The following is a 20,342-nucleotide window of genomic DNA, read 5'->3' on the forward strand; positions in this document are numbered from 1 at the left end:
TGACAAAACTGCCACTTGTCAACTGCAAAAGGCCACCCTACTTGGATCTGCACGCATTATTTGCCGATACATCACACAGTCCTAGCCATTTACAAAGTGTCCAAGGTGTGATCAAATACAAAAGCCAGCATTGTGATCTTGTTTGCTGTGTATCAATTTTGTTGTGTATCAAATAATAATAATAAAACTTTGTTTATACTCCACCACCATATCTCGGAGGGACTCAGGGCAGCTCACAAAGCACTCAATGGTGCAAACACACAAAATACACAGTGCAAAAAAAAAATAACAAAAAAACAATAGCAAACAACATAAACATCATAACCCCCCCCCCCCCACTCCAGTTAAATCATAAAATGCAGCAGTAGCTGCAGATGTAAACAAACTGCAATTAATATCTATCTCATAAAGTGCACTGAGAAATAATCTCTAGGTCCTCAAATATGTTCATTGGGGATTTCTAAACATGATCAAAGGAGCCCCCATTGGTGCAATGGGTTAAACCCTTGTGATGGCTGAACTGGTTGACCAAAAGGTCGGCAGTTCAAATCCAGCGAATGGGGTAAGCTCCCGTCTGTCGAGCTCTAGCTTCCCATGCAGGGACATAAGGGAAGTCTTCCACAGGTTGGTAAAACATCAAACATCCAGGCATCCCTGGGCAAAGTTCTTGCAGATAGCCAATTCTCTCACACCAGAAGCAACTTGCAGTTTCTCGTCATTCATGTCATAGAAAACCCTGGTCATTCCACAGATATATAAACCCATTTACCTAGTTCCAACAGACCAACAGACCTCAATACCTCTGAGGATGCTTGCCACAGATGCAGGCAAAACGTCAGGAGAGAATGTCTCTAGAACATGGCCATATAGTCCGAAAAAACCTACAACAACTCAAAAAAAAAAAAAGAAAACATGAATGAAGGCTTGTCAAAATAGCCATGTCTTCAATTGTGTACAGAAGACTTGGAGAGTGGGAGCCTCATCACCCTCAGGAGGGCATTTCAAAGCTGGGGAACCACCACTGAAAAGGCCCTCTTTCTTGTCCCCACCAACCACGCTTAAGACACAGATCTCAGAGCCCGTGCTGGTTCATAGAAGGAGATGCAGTCTCAAAGACAGGTTGAACATGAACCGTATATGGCTTCATAGGTGATAACCTGCACTCTGAATTGAGTCCGGAAACTTGTCGGCAGCCAGTGGAGCTGTCAGTGGGGCATTGTATGCTCCCTATAATTGCTCCCTGTTAGTAATCTGGCCGCCAATCTTTGCACTAATTGCAGTTTCTGGGCAATCTTCAATGGCAGCCCTATGTAGAGTGCATTACAGTAGTCCATTCTAGATGTAACTAAGGCATGGACCACCATGGCCAAGTGAGGCTTTTCGAGATGCAGTCTATCCAATGAAATTTTCTGAATCAGCACCCCAAAGAACCACAGAAACAGGCCTAAAAACCAAGGCACCAAGAAATAAAATTCGGAGGACGGTGTTATATCTATCAAGCCAAATCAATTTCCTTCATCACCTGAGTAACCACGAAAGCAAGTGAGTTCTTAAGACACAAAGAGAGGCAGGATGCAGGACTCTTCCATGACCTTCCTGTTGTCAGACAAGTAGATGAAAAATCTGTACAAACATGTCTTGAGGAGTTGTGTATGACCTTGTATAGGCAGTGGCATCTGTCCTATTAGTCATTTCCATACTCTCTCAGAGGATGTAGCAGAAGTGGTCAACGCGCTTATTAACCCTGCAAAGCCACAAACAAAAATATCTCCCCATGACAAAGAGGAGAAGAGACCAAAACCGAGACTCCTCCCACGCAAGATGCTGCTCAGTGCATCCCAGTTTCAGGTGCAAGGATGCAAACTGGCCCTATATGGAAGACCATTGCTCTCATGCTATTCCTGACAACCACAGACTGAGGGATGGGATATAAAGTTCTACACTAGTTCCAGATTTGGCAGCAAGAAAGCACAAGATTCTGCAATCTGTACATCAAAAAGAGGCAGAAAGCATGGTAGCAACTATTGGTTGATAACCAGATGATTTGCAGCAGATCAGTCAGAATTTCTGACTCATAATGCTTGCCAAACCACTAAGCCACTTCCCACCCCCACTAAATTAAACTTTTAAAATTCCTGATTGGTAGAAACTCAGGTGTGGATCTGCCCCTGTACATACAGGTCAGATGGGATGACTGGACCCAGCAAAGGAACTGGTTACACCCTGCTCCAGGAATTACCACTTTCCACCAATACCACTATATGACAAAATTTGAAAAACAAAATCTGTTCCTGGTTTGAAAATGTTATTTCCTGTTTAATTGTGTCATACCTATTTTGAAAGGAGTTGTTATACTCCAGAAACTTTGTTTTTGTGGCTGCCACAAGCTGTGTTGCATTGGTTGAGTGTCTATCAGATATCCACTGAAAAACTATAGCAAAATGTGCTGCAGGTTGTCCTGTAAAAACAAAGTTTTTGCAGTTTTGGAAGGGCTGGCTTTAGCACAGCAGGTTAATCACTATCTGCACCTGCAGTAAATCTTGCCCACCGAAAAATTGACAGTTCGACATCGGGTCAGGGTGAGCTCCTGACATTCAGCCCAACTCCCCACCCACCTAGCGGATCAAAAACAGCAATGTGAGTAGATAAATAGAAATCACATTAAAGCGAGTAGGTATTTTAGGAATTCTGCACACTGGATATCTGGATGGCTGTCAGTAAAATCAAAAGTAGATAAAGATACCTGAAACAAATTGCTAATCTTCAAAACAACAATCTTCCAGTGTTGTTCTATGAAGAAATGAGTAAACATCAACACTGGAAATGCAGCCTAGAAAACCTCCTACTCAACTACAATCTTCCTGAATTGAATTCTGCCCTGGACATGAATAAGGGACAACTAGGAGACTGGCTATTTTGGATTGATTCAAGAAGGACCCTACAATCAACAAGGTATTTTTCTCTCATGGTTCTCCTCTTTGAAAACTGAACACTTCAGAGCCAGATATTGTTGCACTCCAGAGCAGGATCCCCTCTGACTTTGAACACCACACGCTTGGGCTAAAATAGCAAGCAGTTTATTGAAGGTAGTAAAAGCCAAAGCAATAAAAAGTAATCCACAGTAAAAGGCAAATCCAATTGATTAGGAAGAAAAAAGGAATAATTAGTCCAAGGAGAAATAGTCCAAAAAAGTCAATGAGACTAGATACTTGAATTCAAAGGCAAATAACAGCAAAAGCACTTAAACAAGGAATCAAACAAAGACAAGAATCCAGGAACTTGGCATGAAGAACTTAACGTGATTCCAATGTTGCTTCGTCTGAAGCTAGATTCTGTACTTGGAACTTATATCCCTGCCCTATTTCCTAATCAGCTAGAAATTGATTTTTCCTTAACTTTGGTTTCACTGCTAACATCTGCTGCAATCTGGCTGAGCACTGTAACTGGCGGTTTGTTTGTCTTTGCTGGCTAAAAACACTTCTACTGTTCAAAGCTTCATTAAAATCTGCACCTGGAGATAACTGACCAGGGGACTCCGGCTCAGAGCCTTTCCCAGGCTCAAGGCCTTGAAAATCCTCTTGCAGCAATATAAGCCTCTCCAGCTCATCATCTGAATTGCATTCAGGCTCCACATTTCTAAAACCAGGCCCAGGAAACATACCATCATCCCCATTCCCTTCAGAAACATCTGCATGAACAGCATCCCCATTCCCATCAGAGGAATCAACTTGAACATGAACAACATTGTCATTCCCATCATCCAAAGCAACCTGATCATTAGACACAATCACAGGCTGATATACAACAGATATCTGATTAAGCTCAAGCCACCTTTCTTAAGAATTGCCTTCACTGAGCTGCTAGTTCAAGTAATGCCAACCGCAGTATTAGATGGTTGCTACCATAACGTGCTATGGGAAAACAGACTACGTATTTGTAGTCAATGTCAGGTAGAAGACATTGTGTATTATCTGTTAGTCTGCCCATTGCTTAGTGACCCAAGAGAAAGGCACCTGAAACCCATGATGACAAAAGGTAAAGGGAACGGTATTGCGGAAACAGTGCAGTTTCTGCTGAACAACACAAATTACAATGTAACTTACAAAGTAGCCCTTTTTGCTCTATCTGCAAAAAAGATCAGAAAGACAGTTAGATAAAATTGCAATCAACTGCCGAGGAAACTCTAAGGAACAACTGGACCCTCTCCCAAAATGTACTTTAATTATTGTTAACTTGCATTGCATTGTTTTTGCACTGTTTTTGCTCTTTGTGGGAGCATGATTATGGTTTTTGTTTAGCATATTTGGTGCCTGTTGCTCCGGGGGTACTACTATGTGCAGGTGGTGTTTTTTGTCATTGTCTTGGGTCCATACAATAAACTATTTTGAGGATGAGTTTAGGCATGGCATTTCAATTCGAAAAAGGCAGACACTTTACGAACAAAGAAAACTCTTCGCTAAAGAGACGGAGCAACAGCACCCCCTGTGGCCGGAACCAAGCACAGCCTCCAAAGATACAGAAAGATGGGGAAAAGGAAAGGCATATGGCAGGGTTGTATACTCTCTCCCAACCTATTCAACTTGTATGCAGAACACATCATGTGATGTGCAGGGCTTGAGGAATGCAAGGTGGGGTGAAAATTACTGGAAGAAACATTAACACCATTAGATATGCAGTTGACACAACTTTGATGGCCGAAAGCGAGAAGGAGCTGAGGAGCCTTCTAATCAAGGTGAAAGAAGAAAGCGCAAAAGCTAGGTTGCAGTTAAACATAAAAAAAACCAAGATTGTGGCAACAAGAATGATTGACAACTGGGAAATAAAGGGAGAAAAGGTGGAGGCAGTGACAGACTTTGTATTTCTAGGTGCAAAGATTACTGCAGATGCAGACTGCAGCCAGGAAATCAGGAAACGCTTACTTCTTGGGAGGAGAGCAATGTCCAATCTCGATAAAATAGTGAAGAATAGAGACATCACACTGGAAACAAAGATCCGCATAGTCAAAGCAATGGTATTCCCCATAGTCATCTATGGATGTGAGAGCTGGACCTTAGGGAAGGCTGAGCGAAGGAAGATAGACGCTTTTGAACTGTGGTGTTGGAGGAAAGTGCTGAGAGTGCCTTGGACCGCAAGAAGATCCAACCAATCCATACTTCAAGATGAAGTACTTTAGCCACATCATGAGAAGAAAGGAAAGCTTAGAAAAGACAATGATGCTGGAGAAAATGGAAGCAAAAAGGAAGAGGGGCCGACCAAGGGCAAGATGGATGGATGGCATCCTTGAAGTGACAGGATTGACCTTGAAGGAGCTGGGGGTGGTGACGACCGACAGGGAGCTCTGGCGTGGGCTGGTCCATGAAGTCACGAAGAGTCGGAAATGACTGAACGAATGAACAACAACAATATATATTCTGTCTTGTCATTGTATGATTGACATTGAATGTTTGCCGTATATGTGTGATCCACCCTGCATCCACTTCAGGATGAGAAGGGCGGAATATATACTGTAAATTAATTAATAAATAAGTTTAATCACCTTTTTCCATTTTTTAAATGATAGAACCAATTAGGAAATGACATCTACAACCTGGGAACAAAAATTATGTTGCATAGTGAAATCTGAAACACTTTGCTCTGGTTAGTGGTCCTTGATGCTCTAATTGCAAATAATGGTTTAATCTTCAGACACTTAGAGAAACATCTTTTTTTGCACAATGTCTTTTGAAATTATTTTTGTTTTTCCTAGTTTTTTTCTTTTCTTTAGCTACACAAAGGTACATAGATAGCTTTCACAGCTATTCCACAAATGCTGTTCTAGTTTCTGGGATATCACCCAGAAAATAGTACTTATGGGACCATTGCATGAAGTTACGATCTTCCGTTCCTTTTATTAGGATTTAGGAGATATCTTAGGTAAACTGTTATTTCTAGATCCATTTCAGAAACGTAATAGAATTGCTGGAAAATCAGCCTGTAAATATCAGCTTGCACAGCCCTTTCTTTTTCTTAAACCAGACAAAAAGGAGCACTGCGGCTATTAATAGACGATGTGGGTACGGGGAAGGATTTTCAGAGTTTTAGCCCTTCAAAAATGCAGACAAACCGGATTTGGAAAATGAAACTTATCAGAGTTTTAGCCTACAATGGGACCTGAATTCTTTTGAAATAAGCTTATTGCCCAAACCAAAGCAAGGATTTCCAACTTTCCACAATTACTATAACCGGTGGATTTCTTTAAAAGTATGTTTGTTCCCCGGGCAGGAAAAAAAGCCACAACAAAGATGAGCACTATTGTGTCCTTCTCCCGTTTTCTATAATTACAATTAGAATGCAAACCCCAAAGCTGGCTACAGTTTGCAGTCCACAAAATATCAAAGGCAGGATATTGTTGCACCGAAAAAAATAACCCCGCTGGCTTCCTGGAGTACACAGGGGCTCTTTCAATGTCTCCGCCAGCTCTGTTCATTAAACCGCTAAGTCACACTTGAAAAAACAGGTTGAGCATCCCTTGCCCGGAAATCCAAAATACGCCTGATTCCAAAATCATCCAAATAGGTGGCTGAGATTCTCACAATGTTGTTTTCCAATGGTTTCATGTACACAAAACCTGTTCCATCCCCAAAATTATTCACAAACATTGTACACAAAATGACCTTTGCCTATGTGTATAATGTATGCATGAAATATAAATCACAGAATCATAGAGTTAGAAGCAACCTTGTGGGCCATCCGGTCCAAATCCCTGTCAAGAAGCAGGAAAATTGCATTCAAATCACCCCCGACAGATAGCCATCCAGCCTCTGTTTAAAGGTTTCCAAAGAAGGAGCCTCCACCCCACCATGGGACAGAGAGTTCCACTGCTGAACAACTCTCACAGTTATGAAGTTCTTCCTAATGTTCAGGTGGAATCTCCTTTCCTGTAGTTTGAAGCCATTGTTCCGCGTCCTAGTCTCCAGGGAAGCAGAAAATAAGCTTGCTCCCCCCTCCCTGTGGCTTCCTCTCACGTATTTATGCATGGCTATCATGTCTCCTCTCAGCCTTCTCTTCTTCAGGCTAAACATGCCCAGCTCCTTAAGTCGCTCCTCATAGGGCTTGTTCTCCAGACCCTTCATCATTTTAGTCATCTTTGTGGGAGGCTTCTGTTATGTCCCCGCATGAGGAGTTGGAGCTGATAGAGGGAGCTCATCCGCCCTCTCCCCAGATTCAAACCTGCAACCTGTCGGTCATCCAGGCATCCTCTGGACAATGTCCTTGCAGATGGCCAATTCTCTCACACCAGAAGCGACTTGCAGTTTCTCAAGTCGCTCCTGACACAAAAAAAAAACCCCAATTTTAGTCACCCTCCTCTGGACACATTCCAGCTTGTCAACATCTCCCTTCAATTGTGGTGCCGAGAAATGGGCACAGTGTGATTCCAGGTGTGGTCTGACTAAGGCAGAATAAAGGAGTATCATGACCTCCCTGGATCTAGACACTATACTCCTATTTATGCAGGCCAAAATCCCACTGGTTTTTTAAGTTGCCATATGACATTGCTGGCTCCTGTTTAACATGTTGTTCACAAGGACTACAAGATTTTTTTCACATATACTGCTGTCGAGCCAGGCATTCCCCCATTCTGTATCTTTGTATTTCCTTTTTTTTCTTCTGCCTAAGTGGAGTATCTTACATTTGTCTCTGTTGAACTTCATTTTGTTAGTTTTGGCCCATCATCTCTCTAATCTGTTAAGATTGTTTTGAATTCTGCTCCTGTCTTCTGGAGTATTAGCTATCCCTCCCAATTTGGTGTCGTCTGCAAACTTGAAGATATGGAACAGAACCGGGCCCAGGATGGAAATGAATACTGTCTTTAGACTTGGGTACCAGCTCCAAAAGGCTTCATTTATGGTCCCACAAAAGGGGACCATAAGGGGACTGGATGGTCCACGAGATCTCTTCCAACTCTAGGATTTTGCATAAGGGATGTTTAACCTGCAGTCCTTCCTTGAACACTTCTCCTTTGAGATCTTCCTATTGTCAAGCTGCAGAGTTAAGCTTCTCAGGGTGTGGACCTGTCTCGCTGACTTGTTTTTAGATCGTCATGTACATCAATAATGCAATAGATAGTCAGCTAGAGAGATAAGCAGGGCTATATATCTAAGCCTTTTCCCAGAACTGTATTGCACCAAATGGGTAAGAAAGGCAATCGAGGAAGGGAGGAGAGTTCACTGTCAATGCGCCAAAAAAATTCCCACATCATTCAAGCTTCCAATCAGATCTAAGAGTGCAATCCATGCAGAGCCCCAGAGGACCATTAAACCCCCACACACCTAACTCACTAAGTTACCCCCATAAATCAGCAGAGCAATCATAGAATCATTCAAAGCACCCCTGACAGATGGCCATCCAGCCTCTGTTTAAAAGCCTCCAAAGAAGGAGTCTCCACCACACTCCAGGGCAGAGAGTTCCACTACTGAACAGCTCTCACAATTAGGACGTTCTTCCTCATGTTCAGGTGGAATCTCCTTTCTTGTAGTTTGAAGCCATTGTTCCACGTCCTAGTCTCAAGGGCAACAGAAAACAAGCTTGCTCCCTCCTCCCTATGACTTCCACTCACATATTTATACATGGCTATCATGTCTCCTCTCAGCCTTTTCTTCTGCAAGCCAAATATGTCCAGCTCTTTAAGCCACTCCTCATAGGGCTTGTTCTCCAGACCCTTGATCATTGGCTGTTAGGAATTATGGAAATTGAACTCCAAAACATCTAGAGGGCCGAAGATGCCTGCTATATAGGCATCAATTAATAATAATAATAATAACAACAACAACAACACTTTGTTTATATTCCTCCCTTCTTACTCTGTAGGTGACTCATGGCGGATCACAGTACACAGCAAACATTCAATGCCGTTTTATATAGACAATACAGAGGCAGACAGAACAGAAAGAGGAGTGTTGTTTTGACTCAATGTCCAGGTTTTTGGTGTCATGGAAGGTTGGGCTTGATCCAGCCACAGAGGGTGCCGTCACTCCATTACTGCTGGGCTGACAGTCAGTAGTGCACACCGACCTGGGGCTTCAAACTTGCAACCTTTCGGTTGATAGATCTTATAATTGCTGGTGATTTACCAACTGTGCTAAACCCCCGGCCCATTGTCCTAATTTGCTGGTTTCGTAGCCAAGCTGGAGATTTGCATGCAGTTTTACTCTGGCTTGGAGCTGAGTTGGAAAACTTGCATCCCTGCCATGAAAACTGGAGACTTGGGATCAAGTCCTGAGAACTGGCATCCCTATCACAGAGCCGCACCCACTCCACATTTCTAATTGAAAGAAGCAAACCAGGCTTGGTCTGACCCCTTTCTCGGGGGCTAAGGCAGTGGTGGGAATCATGGAGTTCTCCAGATGTCCTTCAACTGCAAGTTCTTACATATCGAGATTGGAACCCTCTCTTCTTCTTTGTCTTTCCCTCTCACCTTCACGTGGTCATCACCATCATCTCTAAACTAAGTTGAGGATGAATTCAAGCACTCCCCCCACCCCCACCCCTTTCTGGACTATGAATAGCGCACGGGTGACTCACTTGAGCATATGTAGGCAAGCAGGCAATTAAACTTTGTTGTGGGCTGCACCACCTTTTCTGGTCTTATTTGCAAAGCTGTGCTTACACAAAGATTATGAAAATGTACAGTCAATACAGTCGGTTCTGGTTTGAGGTTGACTGCGTTTTAGCTTTCACAGCAACCTATTTCCTTCCAACTTGTTATTGTGGAACCCCCTTGACCAAAGCCATTTGTGCAAAGCTATATTCCAGGATGTGTTTATCGCGTTTAAGGCATAACATAGCACACTCTTAATTATCTTTTGATCAACACTATAGGGAAGCATTATTGTACTACTGGTACCATTTAGCTCCTATTTTTCTTCTTGGGTACAATAACCTGTTCTTGTAGGCATTAAGACATACTCCTACATTTTGTTAATTCCTGTCCTCTTTTGCAAATCTTGCCTTTGGATGTGCAGGAGTGATTCCTATCTGGATCACTGTTATATTAAAAAAAATGCCAAAGGGAAAAAAGAATTCCAATCCCAGAATTTAGGTCCACATCTGAAACCAGCACCTCTCCTAAGCTATCACACAACCAACAACCAGCTGCCATCTTGCATCACGGCAATTCATTCCACCCACCTCTATCCCCAAAATATTTGAAGGAGGTGGCCATGAAGAAATTCTTACACATTAATTGGATGTACTATACTGCAGTGTAAAGGAAGTCGAGCAATGGCTCAAGAAATTTCTATTGAAATCTTCGTTCTCTCATGAACTCAATAGGTGACCTTAATAATAATAATAATTATTATTATTATTATTATTATTTTACTGATACGAAATCCAGCATATAGATCTCATTTGCTGTGATATTCTGTGTTTTTGTGTCAGTAAAATAATAATAATCATCGTCATCATCAACATCTGTTCTGGCCCAGACTACCTGTCCGAACGTATCTCCTGCCACGAACCATCACAAAGTTTAAGATCTTCAGAAGAGGCCTCCTCTCGATCCCATCATTATCGCAAACACGGTTGATGGGGACAAGAGACAGGGCCTTCTCAGCAGTGGCCCCCCGCCTATGGAATGCTCTCCCTAGAGATATCAGATTGGTCACCTCCCTCTTGTCTTTTAGAAGGAAAATCAAGACCTGGTTATGGGACCAAGCTTTTGATCAGTGAGCAGCAAGTGGAAGAAGATCACACAACTTATGGCAATGAGTGGACCTGGACTGGTTTTTGGATTTCGATTCTAATGGATGTGTCTTAATTAATTGTTTTAATTGTTGTTTTAATTTTTAATATTTTGATTGTACAATCACTATAAAACCATGCTATCCACAATCATAATCCACATCATTCCAGTATTCATTGCACATAATTCCAGTCAATTTATTGCACTATAGTTCTTCTCTGAAGGTTTGATCCCAGAGCCACGTTTTCATTCTCTTTCTGAAGGTCAAAAGGGGGGGGGGGCGATCTAATATCACTGGGGAGGAAGTTCCACAGACGAGGGGTCACTACTGAGAAGGCCCTGTCTCTTGTTCCCACCATTCGCTCCTGTGAAGGAGGCAGGACTGAGAGGAGGGCCTCCCCAGACGATCTTAATCTCTGAGATGGTTCATAGAGGGAGATATGTTTGGACAGATAAGCTGGGCCGGAACCATTTAGGGCTTTATAGGCTAAAGCCAGCACTTTGAATTGTGCTCGGAAGCAGACTGGCAGTTAGTGGAACTAACATAACAGGGGAGTTGCATGCTCCCTGTACACCACTCCAGTAAGCAATCTGGCTGCACCCGTTGGGCCATTTGAAACTGCCAAACAGTCTTCAAAAGCAACCCCACGTAGAGTGTGTTGTAGTAGTCTATTCAGGATGTAACCAGAATGTGGACTACTGTGGCCAAGTCTGACTTCCCAAGGTACATGTGCAACTGCCACACAAGTCTTAATTGTGCGAATGCTCCCCTGGCCACCACCTGGGGTTCCAGGCTCAGTGATGAATTCAGGAGAACTACCAAGCTGCGAATCTGTGTCTTCAGGGGGAGTGTAACCCCATCCAGCACAGGCTGTAAGCCAATGCCCCGTTCAGCCTTGCAACTGACCAGGAGTACCTCTGTCGTGTCTGGATTCAATTTCAATTTGTTCGCCCTCATCCAGACCATCATTATTTATTTATTTATTTATTTATTTATTTATTTACAGCTTTTATGTTCCGCCCTTCTCACCCCGCAGGGGACTCAGGGTGGATTACAGTGTACACATATATGGCAAACATTCAATGCCAATTTCTGACATACAAACATATACAGACATACACAGAGGCTATTTAACTTTTTTTTTCCCTGGCCGCCAAGGGAGCTGTCGCTCTCATCGTCCATCTGCAACGCTGATGAAGTACTTCCGCATTCCCCGCATGCTTCCCCGTTGGAATGCTTTGCTGGAGTCTTCTTTATGGCCTCATAAGTCAGTTAATTTAGCCTCCCCACACTTTAAGGTGGTACCTTATTTTCCTACTTGAAAGATGCAACTGTCTTTCGGGTTGCAAAGGTCGACAACAGGCTACACACAATTGGTTGGAAACCCACTCCAACCCGGGCTGGCTTCGAACTCATGACCTTTTGGTCAGAGTGATCTTAATGCAGCTGACACTCAGCCAGCTGCGCCACAATCCCGGCACCACAATCACAACTGCCAAGCACGAGTTCAGGACCTGAACAGCCTCCTTAGCAGTAATAGAGTTGAACGTCATTTACTGACACACATTTATTTATGGCTAAAATACCCTACAAGCAACAGATCCTGCTTGATCTTACAAGCTAAGCAGTGTTAGCCATGGTTAGTTTTGGATGTGAGACTGCTAAGGTTTATATTTCAGGGGAAGGAACTCAGAAAACCACTTAGGAGTATTCCTTACCTAGGAAAACCCTATAAAATTCACAGGATTGTCATAATTTGGCATGTGACTTGAAGGCACGTGTACATGTACATTTGGATCAACATCTCTTTCATCCACACTTCTATCCTGCCCTCAAAGCAACCACAACCAAACAAAAACGAAGGTGGATCCAAGGAGAAAGTCGTGCTGAGTCTTTCTGATCTACAGGGTCAGGAAACAAACCAGCACAAAACCTCAATTTTGCATGTCTGTCTTGATGTGCTTCACTTTGAGAGTATAATATAAGAAAGAGGAACCGATCCCCTCTTTTTAAAAATTAAACCAAAGGATGACTTCATTGTCTAAGACCTTGACCATAACACCAAGCAGGGGGTATGGTGAAGTTGGAATGGTGGGTGGACGAGGACGAGTAATATAAAGCTGTTGGAAAAGAGAAGTAGCAGAAAGTAAATAATCATCCAGGTGAGCTAAAAGCCGCACAGAAGGGAGTTTCCATTCCTGGTCAAACAAAGGATTTCCCAGTCTGTTGCTGGAAATACCACTGAAATCCAACTGCTCGTTTCTTACTCACTGGGCTGCTGAATCAATCAAAAGAGGATGTTGGTATGGTTCACCTGCTTGTTTGCTCCAATGGCAGCTTAAGTCAACACCGGCTTTGCTTTCAAAGCCACCCAATTGTATGCTTTGCTGACAATCTTTCATTTCCAACAGACAGCTTTATTGTTTTACAAGTGGCAAGGGTGAAGGATTATTTGAGGTCAGAGGGAAATATACGCATATTCTTTACCTGCAGAAAGATTATCAAGCTCATGATGACTTGCTCAGTGTTCTCAAGTGGGCTGAAACCATCCATTATTGCCATTTTTAAATGGACTGAAAACGGTTCCAAGGAAACAGTTGAGCTGCCAGGATCATAAGGAAAGCAACCCAACATTAAATAGGCTGGAAATCTGCACCAGGATAAAATATGTAAAGACAACAAATGGCCAACATTTTTCTCCTTTTGCTTTGACTCCTAACTGTGCTCAAAGTGCTCAACTGCTTGTGTCTTGACTCTCATCACTGGATATGATGGGCTGGGATTCCTACAGGTGCAATCAATCAACACCTTGAGGGCCAATATTGTAAGTTGGAGGATGTTGTTGTTCATTCGTTCAGTCGTCTCCGACTCTTCGTGACCTCATGGACCAGCCCACGCCAGAGCTCCCTGTCGGCCGTCACCACCCCCAGCTCCTTCAAGGTCAGTCCAGTCACTTCAAGGATGCCATCCATCCATCTTGCCCTTGGTCGGCCCCTCTTCCTTTTACCTTCCACTTTCCCCAACATAACTGTCTTCTCTAGGCTTTGCTGTCTCCTCATGATGTGGAGAGTTGGAGTTGGAGGATAAGACTCCTGAAATCCCTTTTGAGTGGGCTGGTCCATGAGGTCACGAAGAATCGGAAGTGACTGAACAAATAAACAACAACTCCTTCCCATGGGAACAATTCCCTTTTCTTTTCACCATAAGGTCTAGTTCAAGGTTGTGTCTAATGATCAGGGTTCTCTGGATGATGGTAGTGACAATGAGGTTCATGTGTCTAATGAGGAGGTTGCTCTAGATGCAGAGAAGGACAATGTGGTTCGTGTTCAAAGTGATTCTTGTAATGGGAATATTCCTGAAGGGTTTGGGGATGATTGTCTGTTCCCTGGGCCTGGATTGCTACCAGAGGATTCCCAAGGCTTTGAGCTTAAGAAAGGCTTGGCGCCTAGTACAGCTGGAGAAATTAATGAGCCAGTGAACAGGAGAAATGTTTTCAGTCAACAAAGAAAAATAAACCAGGCTCTCAGGAGCTCTGCCAGATTGCAGCAGAGACTGATAGGAGATTCAAAGCTGGGAAGAAATCCAGTCTTAGCCACTTGGGATATACAGTACATTAGAGGGATAAAAGTGTCAAGTATAGAATCTGTAGCCAGACGAAGCAATGTTTCAATGTTTGTGGCTCACAAAAGGCCTCAATAGTGCAAACACACAAAATATAATGAGCGCATAAACAATAGCACAATACCAGTAACAAATAGTATAATATTCTAGTTTAAAGTAATTCACTAAATTAATTCCAGTTGGCTACAGCAGAGATGTACAAAGTTCAAAAAAGGGCCATCCCAACAGGTCAGTGGTCTGAATTTGGGGAGAGTGGGTTGAGCTCCCTCTGTCAGCACCAGCTCCCCATGCAGGGACATGAGAGCAGCCTCCTACAAGGATGGTAAAACATCAAACATCTGGGCATCCCCTGGGCAACATCCTTGCAGACGGCCAATTCTCTCACACCAGAAGCAACTTGCAGTTTCTCATGTCACTCCTGACACAACAAAAAGTTCTTCTGAAAAAAGACCCAATTTACACAGAGTTGATTTGAAAAAAAAAATCAGTCCATCTATTTTTCTGTTGCGACTACTTTAGACTGTTTTCCATCAACTCTGTAGTGGAGTCTCCTTCTCCAAGGTTTTTAAGCAGAGGCTTCATGACCATCTGTCAGGAATGCTTTTATTGTGTCTTATGCATGGCAGCAGGGGATTGGACTCGTCAGCCCTTGTAGTCTCTTCCAACTCTATCTTTCTATGATCCTTCCTACGCTTTGTTTCTTTTTTTCCAAAGGAGCTAGATAAATATGCTGTAAATAAATACATTTACCTGTCTTACAGTATCTTCAACAGCTTTGACATAGTGGCAGACTTCCCTGTTCATGGCGGCATACTCCAACATCGCATTTTCCATTGCGTTAACCTCTTCAATGTCATCTGAAAAAAGCAAAGCATCACAGTAATCTATGCATGTATCCTCACATAAAAAGGTCAGCAGTCTAAAGGAGACAGATGCTTGGAAGACAGGATGGAAACTACCCTGTATAGCAGTGGCTCCCAACCTGTGGTCCGTGGACCACCAGTGGTCTGCAAAAACTAACATATCGTCCGCAGCCTCAGCTTTACTACACCGTTGCAACAATAGTGACTAGTCTCACAAAACCCTCTTATAGTGCTGAGGCTCATTAAATATAGTTTTCTATGGGCGAGCAGATGGCGACTACTGAGTGGTATATGTTCTGTATCAGAAACTAGAGCTGATGTGGTTTATCCAATACAATTTTCTGAACCATCACCCCAGGTAAACAAACCAAATCTAAAACTGAGCAAAAACTGATTCGTAACCTTTTTGGTACAGTAGAGTCTCGCTTATCCAGCCTTTGCTCATCCAACATTCTGAATTATCCAACACAGTCTGCCTTCCACCCAGATCCAACACTTTTGCTTATCCAACATCTGGCCGATTTATGTTGGATAAGCGAGACTCTACTGTACTAATGTTGGAAAGTGGTCCTTGGTCAAGTGGTCCCTGGTGTTTTTAAAAAAGGTTGGGAACCAGTGCTATATAGTTATAGGACCGGGTTGTGGCGCAGCTGGTTGGGAATCAACAGCATTAAAATCATCAGGTCATGAGTTCGAAGCCAGCCCAGGTTGGAGTAAGCTCCCAACAATTTGTCTAGCTTGCTATCGACCTTTATTTTAGGCCTGTTGAAGAAAACGATGGTGGCCACGGTCAACATACCATCTGAGGCCATGCTAGCACTTTCCCTTCTCTGCAGAATGACTCAAAGTTATCAATGAATCATGCAAAAATCCATAATTTTGGCTCCAAAACCTACCCTTGGCTTACCCAAGAGGTTGACTTATTCATGAGTATATACAGTAAACAAGAGCCAACTAGGAGTGTCAAATAGGAAATTCAATTCAAATGCTATTATATAAAAGGGAGCCCATTAACGCACTTATTAACCGGCTACCCGCACAGGTTGTTATTTCTATGACTGGCCTGGTGGGTCTAGCGTGATTCATCAATTGCAATGAATGCATTAGCGCTATGCCATACTGTGCTCGAGCTTTTGAAAAACAAAGCGAGAAAAGGAACCCCGCAAAAGTTTCACTACTCAAACCTTAGCTATTTGTATAGTTCTTCTTTCTCTAAACAAAAAGTAGTAATTGAATCACTCTTTTTCCCTCTAACACAAGCACCAAAGTTGTGTACAGTTTCTCAGAAATGCTAACACAACACTCCAAGACGCCTCCTAGGAAGACAAAGAAAAGTGCAATTTCGAAGCACCCTAGAGCTGTGCAAGATGGCCCTGCCGCTATAGCCACAGGGCATTTCAAAAAACACATCATTAGTGCTTCCCGGCTCACAGAAGCACGATTACCTTTTCTGAGAAGCTGCATGTACCTTTTGTGGAATGGTTTACAAAAAGGTCAAGGGAAAAAAAAACCTTGAAATACAGGTCAGTTTATGGCCACAGGGCAGGTGTAATATCCACCACGTTTCGAAATTATACCTGTGGGGCTAATGAGTAATCATTACTCATTATATAACAACCTTGTTCATGCTACGGAAGAGGAAAGGGAACACTGCTTCTCCTCTTTATCTCCAATTTTAATGTTGAGGAGCCCTCGGTGGCGCAATGGGTTAAACCCTTGTGCCGGCAGGACTGAAGACCGACAGGTTGGAGGTTCGAATCTGGGGAGAGTGTGGATGAGCTCCCTCTGTCAGCTCTAGCTCCCTATACAGGGACATGAGAGAAGCCTCCCACAAGGATGGTAAAACATCAAAACATCTTGCAGATGGCCAATTCTCTCACACCAGAAGCGACCTGCAGTTCCTCAATAGGAGCATAGTGTCTAGATCTAGGGAAGTAATGCTACCCCTCTATTCTGCTTTGGTTAGACCACACCTGGAATATTGTGTCCAATTCTGGGCAACACAATTCAAGAGTGATATTGACAAGCTGGAAAGTATCCAGAGGAGGGCGACTAAAATGATCAAGGGTCTGGAGAACAAGCCCTATGAGGAGTGGCTTAAGGAGCTGGGCATGTTTAGCCTGAAGAAGAGAAGGCTGAGAGGAGATATGATGAGGGCCATGTATAAATATGTGAGAGGAAGTCACAGCGATGAGGGAGCAAGTTTCCTTTCTGCTTCCTTGGAGACTAGGACGCGAAACAATGGCTTCAAACTACAAGAAAGGAGATTCCATCTGAACATGAGGAAGAACTTCCTGACTGTGAGAGCCGTTCAGCAGTGGAACTCTCTGCCCCGGAGTGTGGTGGATGCTCCTTCTTTGGAAGTGGCTCCTGACATGGAAAAAAAAATCTTATGCTAAGAAAAACACCATTATCCATGCCATGCTATTTTCAAGCTCTGGACAGATGAGTTAATGCCACATTATTGAACAAGTTTTTGGAGGTCCAGTGTAGTCAAACACTCAAACAACATCATACTTAGGGTCTAAGCCCTAAACGTTTTGGGACCCACCTACCCGCGCGACCGCATTTCTATATACGAACCCACACGATCTCTTCGTTCATCTGGAGAGGTCCTCCTCACGATCCCACCCGCATCGCATTGGTGGGGACGAGGGACAGGGCCTTCTCGGTGGTGACCCCACGACTCTGGAACTCCCTCCCCAAGGATATCAGGCATGCCCCAACATTGGCAGTCTTCAGAAGGAGCTTGAAAACATGGATGTTCCAGTATGCCTTCCCAGATTAAGGAATCCCAAGCAATATGTCCCAAATGCACTTTACGAGAGAGTTAGAATTGTCTGCACACCCACTTACCCCCCAAAATATCCATCCTTTTTCACCTGGTCATACCCAGCATTTTTTTAAAAAAATTAATCTTTACATTTGGCCCTCCCAGGTTTTTAAATTGCGTCATGATATTTTGTTCTTGTTTTTGCTTTGCTATGAGTTATTTATTGTTGTGTTGTATTGTTCTGATTGTGTTTTTTGTTCTGATGTATTTTGGGCTCCGCCTCTTGTAAGCCGCACTGAGTCCTGCGGGAGATAGAATCATAGAATCAAAGAGTTGGAAGAGACCTCATGGGCCATCCAGTCCAACCCCCTGCCAAGAAGCAGGAATATTGCATTCAAATCACCCCTGACAGATGGCCATCCAGCCTCTGTTTAAAAGCTTCCAAAGAAGGAGCCTCCACCACACTCCGGGGCAGAGAGTTCCACTGCTGAACAGCTCTCACAGTCAGATGGTAGCGGGGTATAAATAAAGGTTTATTATTATTATTATTATTATTATTATTATTATTATTCTCAGGGGTAAAGTAAAGGTAAAGGTTTCCCCTGACACTGTGTAGTCGCGTCTGATTCTGGAGGGTTGGTGCTCATCTCCATTTCTAAGTCAAAGAGCCTGGGTTGTCCGTAGACACCTCCAAGGTCATGTGGCCAGCATGACTGCATGGAGCGCCATTACCTTCCCACCAGAGTGGTGCCTATTGATCTACTCACATTTGCATGTTTTTGAACTTTTTTTTTTTTTGTCGTGTCAGGAGCAAGTCACTTCTGGTGTGAGAGAATTGGCTGTCTGCAAGGACGTTGCCCAGGGGATGCCTGGATGATTTGATGTTTTTATCATCCTTGTGGGAGGCTTCTCTCATGTCCCCGCATGAGGAGCTGGAGCTGATAGAGGGAGCTCATCCGCCTCTCCCCGGATTCAAACCTGCGACCTGTCGGTCTTCAGTCCTGCCGGCACAGGAGTTTAACCCACTGCACCACTGCTAGATTGGCACACGCTGGGGCTGACAGCGGAAGCTCACACCGCTTGCCGGATTCGAACCTGCATCCTTTTGGTCAATATTCTTAGCAGCTCAGCGGTTTAATCCACTGAGCCACCGGGTTAAACTCCATCCAACACAGGCTGTAACCCTATGCCCTGATCGGCCTTTCGACTGACCAGGAGGACCTCTGTGCTTACGCTGCTTGAAAGCATCCTTCCATAAAGAACCATCCACATATTTTTAATTTCGCTCCTACTTCATGGGAACAGCTTTGAACCAGGTACTCCCCATTTCCACTACATCATATCATGCCAGCTCTGAGTAATACTGCTTTTTTAGTCACAAATACTTTTTAACTTCCTCCAACATTATCAATCACATTGAGCTCATATCCTTTATGTGGGTAATCACCACTCTGCTTTCTTTGACAGGCTACGTACAGGGAGAGAGAGAAAAGATTTTGTCATATGGGATGACAGGTGTTTTCCAGAAAGGCCCTATTTTATATACATATAATATATATATACACACACATTGCAATCAAAAGCAATTTCACAGCTCTTGGGCAACTCCGGCTAATGCATTACTCAAAAGTCACTTCCCTGGTTTTATGCAACAAAGACTTGTGTGAGATGGTGTGTGTGTAAGTGCATGTGTGTAATTTCAGTTCCCAACACCTAGTCATTAGGCAATCAGGATATTTTGTGGATGAATTGTGTTTAGTGACTCATAACATGACTGAGAAATGTTTAATAGCAACAGAAATGCCCTCTTCTGTTGAACTGCAGCTGAAACTATAATTATCCTCCATTCTTATAAATGCCAGCCGGTGCAAAAATGAAAAACTGAGTCCGTATTTTCTAACTCATGGGAAAGAATGGAGGTGTGCTTGCTCTGAAAAAGGGCCCCCCGCAAGCCAACACCCGTTGCCCACAAACATTAAGCAAATCTAAGCCTGATCTTCAAAAGCCAATGTGTCAAACCCTATAAAAATCCATCTGCCCCTCTTCTAAAGCAAGGAAAGAGAATGGGTGGTTCCCTAGATATTAAGGGACTGCCATACCTATCAGCCCTAACACAGACAATTGGAGGGGAGGGGTGATGTGAATCATCTAAAATGATCAAGGGTCTGGAGAGCAAGTCCTATGAGGAGCGGCTTAAAGAGCTGGGCATGTTTAGCCTGAAGAAGAGAAGTCACGAGGAGTCATGATAGCCATGTATAAATATGTGAGAGGAAGTCATAAGGAGGAGGGAGCCCTGGATTCCACCTGAACATTAGGAAGAACTTCCTCACTGAGAGAGCTGTTCAGCAGTGGAACTCTCTG

At 43.4% G+C, this 20,342-nt stretch overlaps 1 protein-coding gene across 1 annotated transcript in view; it reads right to left on the minus strand.

The window, feature by feature from the left end:
- NSMCE2 (NSE2 (MMS21) homolog, SMC5-SMC6 complex SUMO ligase) overlaps positions 1-20,342 on the minus strand; it is a 304,600-nt gene that overhangs the window by 250,875 nt on the left and 33,383 nt on the right. The window contains exon 3 of the mRNA XM_060775865.2: positions 15,096-15,202. Within this exon, the coding sequence (XP_060631848.2) occupies positions 15,096-15,202 (107 nt within the window). The remainder of the gene's footprint in view (positions 1-15,095; positions 15,203-20,342) is intronic.

Source organism: Anolis sagrei, chromosome 4 (genome assembly GCF_037176765.1).
Source record: "Anolis sagrei isolate rAnoSag1 chromosome 4, rAnoSag1.mat, whole genome shotgun sequence".
In the NCBI taxonomy this organism is placed as follows: domain Eukaryota; kingdom Metazoa; phylum Chordata; class Lepidosauria; order Squamata; family Dactyloidae; genus Anolis; species Anolis sagrei.